The following is a 9,931-nucleotide window of genomic DNA, read 5'->3' as shown; positions in this document are numbered from 1 at the left end:
GTACACCGTTTGTGGCTTTAACTGAATGAGGTACATTGTCTCTATTAAATTAAAATTGAATATTAACTGCCCTGGCATACATGTGACAGAAACATGAATTCCATTTTAATCAAAGTTATCTGCTTCTCAAATTCGGCATAATCACCTAAAGGAATAAAGTACCTCTAATTTCACGATTTTCTACTTACTACTGAAGCAAGAAAGATAAAAATCTAGTGAATAATTAAAGATATTTTCAAAATGTACGGCTTCTCGTCAATATTTGCGATCCAACAAAAAAAAAAAGCGAAATGCGTGTTCTAACACGAAAAATCTACACCCGTTTTGTGTTTACTAAATACTCTCCAAGATTAAACGATAACGGAACAGAGGTTTTTCCATTAAACGACTCCTCGTCAGTGCAAGACAAGATTTTCAGCACGTATAATCTAATTTACAGGAAATCGCTTGCGTTTTGCATCCTCTAGATGTCCTTATTATCGCGACTGATCACTTTTTAAGGTGGCGATACATAACGCTAGTTTTATCTTCTTCATTATTGCTTAGCCGTTTCTGGCAATTCGTTGTCTTTACTGCCCTGAGTTAGGCGGAATGACACACATTCAGCATTTTTCTTTAGCTTATTCTTTTATTACTTTTGTGACACTTTCTGCCGGTTTGAAAGGCATTTAGAGTTTACCAGCGCAAACGTTTTTTTCCCGTAGACAGATGTAAAAAGGTTTTCTAACCCTTTCGCATTCTTGGCCATTAAGACCCATTAACACAAAGCACGATGTACAAACTTCCGGCTGCTAAAAACAATAACAAAACTAGCTGGTTGCACAAAGTGTTCTGTTCTGCGCTGCACTGTACTGTACTGTACTATTGTGGTCGGATTAAATTTAGGAGGTTTTTATCTTCCATGGCTACAGCTATTGTAAAATATAAGAAGAATCGGTAGAACGCGCAAAAACGCGGGTTAAATGGCGTCCCAAGGTTGTCTACATTAAGTAAAATCACGCCAAAATATCATCATGTCAGGAACGTACGTAATGTTGGGCATGGCTTTTCTTTAATACTAAACTATGAGGAGAAGTTGCTTTCTGTTTTCAATCAAAAATGTATACGGAAAAAAATTAATCAAGATAGCTTCTTGAATTAAAAAGACGTAAGTTCGGACGTAAGTTCGCGTTTTTCGCATATTTCACCTTTGGTTTGTACACAGTTCTGTTTCAAATTAGTGAGAGCAGGAACCGAACTTATTTAACCGGCTATTAATTAAACATCGTAAGGCACATAAAAAAAAGGCGGAGCCTGGTCCACTTATGAATTATTAAGTTCTTGGACTCGAAAAATAGTAGAACGAACAAACATTACAGGAAAGAAAAGATAAGATTTCTGGCTAATGTCAGAATAGTGTCACTTAAAGTTATTTTTCTTGTTTGTTTGTCCCTTACTCCGTTTTAGGTAACTCCATAGATTGCAATGTAGCCGACTTTTCGCGACCTGTATGTCTGCCTAATTGAACATTTAACTTAGTTAAAACAAAACAAAAAAAAAACTGAAGGGGTCAATTTGATAAATCATCAAATTTTTCTGTGATTAAAACGAAATACAACACTGTCTTCACTGAGCTGTTCGATCACCTGTGAGAGGAAAATATAGAAACCATTTACTAGTTCCCCCGGGGGGAAACTCCCATTTGAATAGGACGGGGGAGCTCGTCGGAAATTTTGAAAATAACCCTAAGAGGTACCAAGATCCTGTTTTGTGGGCGTGGCTTGAAATTGTCGGCTTCCCTACGACGTACCAATTCTAAAATAATACTTTATATCCTGCCATATTTTTCTCGGCTCAGTACCCTAAATGGTCCCGTTAAAGCTCCCGATGTGTGGTACCGGTGGCGGTGTGGTGGCGGTGTGGTGGCGGTGTGGTGGCGGTGTGGTACCGGTGGCGGTGTGGTACCGGTGGCGGTGTGGTGGTGGTGTGTGGACCTTTTAAGGCTGAACACCCTAAGAGGTACCATAACTGCGTCTCGCACCTCTAAAGGGTAGGACGAGCCCCCCCCCGTCCTTTTTATATGGGAGTCTCCCCCCGGGCTGCGAGTATTCCAGAAAAACATTGTCATGAAAATTGGATCATTTCCCTGCCATGTCAAGGAAAACTTCAATTAAGTAGCATACAAATACGATAAAAAGGCGAAAACGTCAAATATTCGAACACATAGTTCGCAGTGCTACGTTTTCTTGAAATTATCAATTCTCAATGTTGTAATCTGAGAATTCATAAGATAACATTCTCCGCCGTCACATAACGAGCGGTCAGAAAGCATATTTTTAATGCGAACGGCTGACATCTTTAAAGGACATTTTCCCGGAATCGGGTTGGCCGTAAACAAGGGACTACAAAAAGAACAGAGCATAGAGAAGAGTTACTTAACATTTTAGCTGCAGCTGTATGTGTACTACTGAGATTCTCACTGCGACAAACGACTATCTAATAATGACCATGTTGATATATTGGGGAATTTTATGGGGCGTGAGAACTAACTTTCCTTTTGGCCCCGGGGGGGATATTTCCTTACATGGCCTAGACGGGGAGGTGAAGCCCGACACGGTATGAATTGTTGTCTTCGCTGCCAATAACAGAGTATTTTATACGAGTTCTCCGGTGTAAACAGGGTCTGAACCTGTCTTAAACAGGGCACAGTTGCACGATTCCTGACGTTACATGTGGTTCAAGCAGTAGTCTAACAGTATTCAGCAATCCGAGTTCGGAGATAATGGCTGGTCTTTGTTTTAATGGTCATCAGATCATTAAACATCAGATAATTTTCAAGATAAGAGAGAGTGCTTATCCTCTCAGAATTCCATCCAATCTTTAATTAATCCTCTACACGGTCCTAGAATAGAGAGTGTCTAGAATATAGTGTCCTTCTTAAGATTAGCTATTTTCGGTTTTCTTTATCCTGACAAGGCTCAGGGTTTCAGACCCTCCGTAATGGCACTCCTGTGCCAAAACATGGGTTAAGTATCCTCCTCCCCGCCTTCTCGACTCTTTGGTAATGAGATAGATGCGTATTTTTTCTCATGCCAATCTTCAATGTTCAAAGGTCATCCAACAAGCCAAGGTTCGTCCATATCTTACTCTAACTTAATTTTGTCACCCGTTTGCCTAAGTGGTTTACTTACTATGTCCTCGTAATCGAAACCATATTTAAGAGAGAAGTGGTTGTAAAGAGTAACAAACATCAAAGGAGCAAAAAGAGATGCTAAGATTTATGTCGGAAGATCCACCCCCGTCCACAATCTTTTGTTTTGCGCTCGTACACTTGAGAATTTCGGTACCGGAACGTTTCTATTGGTTAGTTCCTCTGTGCGTGAGAATAAACAATCATTGTGTTTCGTGCAGGGTCAAGGCCAAGAAATGGACAAAAACGATTTTGTTGACATTACATGTAGCTTGATAACTCCGCTGAGAAACCTGAACTTATGCGAGTGCCACTATTTTAGAACTCTCTTGTCATATTTATCAACTGAACAGTCGTTGTTTGCTTGTTCCTTGAGAATGGGTCTGGCCAAGGAGTGAACTCAGTGTATACAAACAGTTTGTAAGTTAGGGAGATAGTTGTTTCTAGAAGGTGTACGTTGGCTCAAAATATAAGAAGATTGCCCAGAGAAGAACAGTCAGTCGCTCTTGCCAAGCCGTCAAGTGGTCTAACCTTTTAATTTTCAAGACGCTGAACCTCGTTTAGTGTTGTACCAGCTGTGTCATCAGATAATGCGAAAAAAATTGCAATGAAAATGTTCTTAACTTGACTTGAGTTAAACACCATTAGCTTTAGAAGATTAACTTTAAACTAGGCATTCTTAAATTGTAGAGGCGTATGCTACAATGTTTGCCAGAAGCCGGAAACTTCGGTGCGATGCCTTCCCACTTCGAAGCAGATGAAACTTGTAACGGAAAATGCACACAAAATTATCAAACAAAGTTAATAATAAGCTCCTTGAGTTCTCAGCCTGTGATGGCTGAGAATTTAGTTAAGATGTCACCCAACGCGCAGACTAGATATGGCTTTCATCAATTCTCAAAAGCTTCTAAAATGAGTGGAATTCGATGGTTAATGCTCGCGACGACATGGAAAGACATAAATAGATCGTGGAACTAGAAATAAGCACGTTTTTGCGATGCTTACGATGACATGAAACATAAGCACTGTTTTCTGTTAGACCTTAGCCTCTTGCAGGCGTTCAGTTAGTTGGGGCGCAGCGCGAAAAATGGCGCGCGAAAAAATAAGACAGACGCGCGGCGCGGGAAGGCGAGAGAACCACGGGCATTAATTCGTTCACTCCTCGCACCAAGCCTCTCTCTCTCCTTTTTTCGATCGCCATATTTCAAGCTGCGCCCCAACTAACTGAACGACTGGATGAGACTAGCTAGGCCTACGATCAAGGCAAGGGCCTTCTGTTTCCTTTGGGAGTGATTCTATTTCAGACCCTTCTTCTTAAAAGCGTCCTCTCTCTAACAGGCATGCCCCTTCGAATGCAACAAGTCCTCTTACTTCGAGATTAGTCATGTTAGTCCCTCGACTTTAAATAGCTCCTCACCGGCATAAAAAGTCCGTGAGATCTATCGCAGTGACAATGTTTATCCACTGTTTACAATGTCCTTGTATTGCTAGAGATAGGAGTGCCGTTGCGTTTCCTTTAAAGCTTTGTAGGACAGCATACTTGTCGGATTTCGATTCCTTTGTACTCTTACCTCTCAAACAAGCAAAGACAAGGAAAGGAAGTAGATTTCACCCTTGTTCCCTTAGCAACTTAAAGCCAGCGACAACTGAGCTCAGGGCATAAACTGGCACTCAGTCTCCCGGCGGCTCCCTTCAAATTCGAATACATTAATGAGCTTGGACCTCAACAAGACAAATTGAATCAACCTAGTCACGGTGATCATACAATTAAGTCTAAAAACAAATGGCTGGGAAGATAAATCTAACGTCATTAGCACAAAGGAGCCCGACCCATACACCCCTTAATGCCCGCCTACATTCACTAAAATGCCGAAAGCCGCAAAATCTCATCAGGAGTTGCTGAAAGGCCTTGCTTGAGATGCCAAAAGCAGGGAAAGGTCAGAGTTTGATTGGAAACTATTCAAAATTTTAACCTAAAATGGGCGACAGAGATGTTGAGAAATTTAACTGGAAAATTCTATTTTCGAGCGTCTTGGAATCATTCTACTCTCCTCGCCACCCGCCTACACAACATTGGAGGGTGGGAGGTGGGGGGTATCAGAGAATTATCGTTAAATGTATTTGAAATAGAGTAGTATCGTAAAGGGTTATTTTCTAAGTGTTTCAACTACTTTTGTCGCCCATTGTAGATATAAAGCAGCCGGTAGTACAGATAGTAGGGGAGGAGAGTGTCAGCATGTCGATGTCGCATACACTGCCCGCCAGATAAAGTTGCCTCACGCGCAACCTTTATGTTTACAATTTAAGTTTACTCCTAAGCTACCATACGAGTATCAGTGCCCTTCTCGAAACACTTGACCGCGAGAAAAACAACACACACTGAGAAAAGGTAGCAGGGAAACTTGAACAATGGAAAGTTTGCAGTCAAATTTAAGCTTGTCAGCTCGAGTGTGGTGTAATAACTATTTCTCTTGTTTTTGTATATAGCTGGTGACGTAAGCAGTTATTAAAATAGAACTTTGTCAGATTTTTTATCAGCACTAGCCATCAGGGTTTAATAGACAATTACTTTCTTAAAACAGCCCTAACACAAGCTAAACTTAAAATGTTTTCTTCAAAGTTGCGAAGAAAGGTAAAAAAGCTAAAGATGTAAAACTCCAAAACATAAGTTAAGACATTAATGCATGGTTACGCCTCAGGGAAAAATGAAAACATCTAGTACAGTCATGTCTATTTTAGTCTTTTGGCCTCCAGAATATCTACTGGCTTAGTTCTTCACATTAACTTTCCTTGAAAACAATTCCAGTTTTTCAGCAGCAGGGGTACTTTTCAAGATTATTCTTGAACTTTAATTACTGCTAAAGCGTTGAAAGTGAGCTTCGTTGTTCTTTTGAGGGTATTAAACTGAAAAGGAACAATGAGTGTCTATCACGGAGTATGAATAAATGGGTTACCGCAAATAAACGCAATAAACAAGCTGCTAAACCCACAAAGCCGCAACGACAATTTGTTGAATTCAAACAAAGCCAACTGTCTATTCCACTCAATTAGCTGGGTGGATCGCATCTTTGGTCAATGTTTAGCAAAGTTTTCTGTCCTCTTACAATTTGTTTGGGAGAACGAAAGATGTTTGAGTTGTTTGTATCTCGGCGGGGTTGCCGACAAGACGTCTTCTTCCCAATATGGAACTCTTTGTTTTTCTACAGAGCATTTCACTTGTCAGTTCGCGGGATTCAAATGGAGTCGTTCGCTCTCCCGCTGTTACATTCTCTTTTGCGCAATTGTTTTGGTTTTGAAATCGCGTTTTGAGTGCTGCTTGTAGATGTTTGACATAATTGCTAGTACTCGTGCAAAGGGCGTGACGAGATTCTTACTAAGTTCCTATAGTTATAAACACAAAAGCTCTGCCATAAGTCGCCTAGGCTTTGCCAATTCTCGCCCTGCAAAAACGTGCTGTGTTCCTCACAACTTTGAAGGAAGCACCCTTCGTTAAAAAATCCTACTAAACTACACCAGAAGACAGCAATAATTAACGGATCGGCAATGAAAGTAATCAAAGGGAAAATGTCTTTCAGAGGACAGATGAAGAAGAGGAAGTTTTCTTGCCCAGATGAAGTGCTGTCGAAGACAGAAGAAGGCTCGAAACCAGAAGAAACCAGAGAGAGGAAGCTGTCCTCGGGTGAAGAACTGACACAAGCTATCATGCGAAGTCGCCGAAACGTCGACGGAGTGGTGCGGAAACGACATCAGTCAATGCCGATTTTCTCGAGCCCTGACGAGAGCCAAAAGCAACCAAGAGCTGTGTCCTTTTGCCCCGAGATTTTACTTCTTTCTGCCGTTATGGAGAACAACACAGAAGAATTGGCGAAGATACTTCGAGAGGGAAATGTCAACGTGAATCAAGCGAACTCCATCGGAAGGCTGCCGATTCACGAAGCCGCTTCGGAGGGTTTCGTAGAATGCGCACAGATTTTGATCGAGAACGGCGCGAATTTGACTTTGGAATGCTCTGAGGGTTTCACTCCGCTAGAAGCGGCTGTCATCAGCGGGAATTTCGAATGTGCGGAACTGTTAATACGGAGTGGAGCGCCGATCGATAAAATCAAAAATGGATACCTCGATCCTGTCGTCAAAGGGAACAAAATGGCAGCAGACTGTAACGAAGAGGAAGAAAAGAACTAAAGGCACTTACTTTACAAAGGCGGTGAAAGTTGACTTGGTATCTGACTAAGCGAGTGCAAGCAGATTTAAAAACATTGCATGCTTTTAATTAAAGTAAACGGAAGAAACAGGACAACTATAGTAAGAGGCCTAGATGTGTGTCAGTGGAATAGATGCATTTCGCAAATGTGCGTCAAAAATAAGCTTTTTCAAAATTAGAGAACCTTAGTACAGATCAAGGGAAAGAGAAATTTCGTCACTGATAGTTTTGAGGATTACGGAGAAATATCTAGATTTGCTAAGCCGTATGCTTGCAGTTGTAGCCCGCGGCAATAGTCATTTTTTAAGAGTAAACACTGTTTATTGTGAAAATAACAGAACTCTTATGGCCTCACAAAGAAAAGTATTTTGAGATAAATGTCTGTGTGTGCTTTATTCATAAGCGAAAGAATGAATTACATGTAACTGAAAAATTGACCTGGCAATTCCCTTTATATCAGTTTCAGTCTTCATCGATTCAGACATAACAACCCTATAGTTTCAACATTTCGATTTATTATCAGTACCGTGTTCTCATTTAGTGTTTTTCTACCTTCAAGGGGAAAATGATTTTATTTGGAGGTTTCCGCACCCTTAAAACTGACCAATTTTGCAGGGGATCGCTTCGGTAAATTAACTGTGCGGAAGGCCTTTGATCCCCTCCAATTTTCTTAAGTGAATGGTCACCTCAAACTTTCGTGGTATTTGAAAGTTAATGCTTGTTGTTTTCTGACTTATGAATGTCATTTGGGAAGCGAAGAAAGGTTAGCTATGAATTGGACAAAAAAATCCTTAACTAAATTCAAGAATAAGTTAATAAAGATGGTGAATTTTAAATTCAAGAAGACTCAAGTTCCCCAAAAATGACCAAACAGACAAAATTTTACAGCACAGCCTAAAATTTAATCTACAGAGCTTTAAAAGCACTCCGATAGCCTAAACCGCGTTTTAAAGTATTTGAGAAACTGTCGTCGTTGGGTGCCCCTGATTTTGTACATCATAAAAATAACTGACTTAAAATATCGTGAACGCACTTTCATTTTAAGAGAACGTCACAGCATTTTTATTACATAATCACTAAAATATTGCTGCCATTAAGTGGCAATGAACCTGCTGTGAGCCTAAAGGTGTTCCTACCTCATTGTCACTTGCAGTTCCAAGCTAAAATTTATCAATTCTCCGTACCGACTCTCACACATTCCTTATACTGTTCGTTTTGAGAAACAGTTGGTAGATCAAGACAATTTGTGCCTTTTGATGACTTCCTTTATTCTCATTACCTAACTGCTTGATATTATATCGATACAGTTAGGAGAATTTAGAAGTCGATAGAAGATATAAGCGACCCAGGAGAGCATAGTTCAAAGGTAGGCAGTAAATGCACGAGATGTTTAATTCGTTAATAGGTCTCGATAACCTCTTGTTGGGGTGTGTTACATAACAAACTCAACACAGCAGTCGATCTTTTGATCGGAACAAAAATATCCCGTAATTATTAAATCAAACATGGTGTGTTTTAAGGTTTAGAGTTTTAGAATGCCTTAATTTAAGATGTTCTAAACCGTTCGTGTCTTATAAAAACTTTTGCCACTACCTGAATTTGTTTCCGTCTGTTCTGGTCTTTCCAACAGTTCAGACGGTTGCGCATAGCATTCAGCATAATGCTACAGAGATGATAGCGTGGTTAGTTTTATTAGCACTTATTCGCTGGATAGAGATTTATCCGGTGGATAGCGTTATCCAGCCGTTAACAAACAGGGGCCTGGGGCCCGTTTCTCGAAAGCCCCGGAAACTTTTCGGGCCCGTAAAGCCATTTTTAGTTCATCTGTATCTAAAAACGGAGAAGTGTATACGCCTGAAACTTCTTGTGTGAAGAGAACCTCTGTTCATATTAAGAATATGTGAATAAAACAGCTCTGTAATCGTAAGGTTTGAGAGTTTGCTACGGCTTTCCGGGTGCGAAAACTTCTCGGGACCTTCGAGAAACGGGCCCCAGGCAACAATTCAATAGCCTTTCCTAAAAACACCATAATACTCTTCAATGTACAGTTTTAGCATGGACGTAGTGGTTGTTTAGTCTCATTGTACCAATAGGACAAAGCAATTAAAAGTCCCTGAAGCCAACTTGCGTTTGAGTGCAGCAAGTTCTCGAACTAAAGAAACCTAAAACCACGATCTTACTTCTGAGGCCAATGGAAACTGGGTTACAGATTAACTACAAACACAGGAAAAACCAATCACGGTGCACTGGTACGTTATGCAAATTTCATTTTTTGATGGTTTGTTGCATGGCACGTGCAGTTCGTGCTGGGAACGAAGGACATGGAAAATATTTGCATCCTGAACACGAGGCTTAACCTGTATTTTGAAAAATATTGTGGTATTTCAAGGAAAGACCTATACTAGGGTGAATTATGCGAGGCTAAAGAAAACAGACCTTTCCGGTTACATAACTTCGTTAATGGAGCTGTCAAGCTATCTAAAGTTTACTGGGGCAGAAAATCTTCGAAGAGTTGACAAGCAACTTAATAAGGACTTCATGTTTAAGACTCAGGAGGACCG

At 40.5% G+C, this 9,931-nt stretch overlaps 1 protein-coding gene across 1 annotated transcript; it reads left to right on the top strand.

Annotated features, from left to right (window-relative positions):
- The first annotated feature begins 5,869 nt into the window (after window positions 1–5,869).
- On the top strand, window positions 5,870–7,747 carry LOC145464202 (uncharacterized). The gene has a single exon (XM_081448014.1). It carries the CDS (start codon window positions 6,713–6,715, stop codon window positions 7,349–7,351), a length of 639 nt encoding a protein of 212 aa, XP_081304140.1. The 5' UTR covers window positions 5,870–6,712; the 3' UTR covers window positions 7,352–7,747.
- The last annotated feature ends 2,184 nt before the right edge of the window (window positions 7,748–9,931 follow it).

Source organism: Orbicella franksi, chromosome 12 (assembly GCF_964199315.1).
Source record: "Orbicella franksi chromosome 12, jaOrbFran1.1, whole genome shotgun sequence".
In the NCBI taxonomy this organism is placed as follows: Eukaryota; Metazoa; Cnidaria; class Anthozoa; order Scleractinia; family Merulinidae; genus Orbicella; species Orbicella franksi.
This window is presented reverse-complemented; position numbering and strand designations above follow the sequence as displayed.

Bases quoted from the DNA above. Each gene is read 5' to 3' on its own strand.
- LOC145464202 (XM_081448014.1), top strand. From the start codon at position 6,713: ATGAAAGTAATCAAAGGGAAAATGTCTTTCAGAGGACAGATGAAGAAG.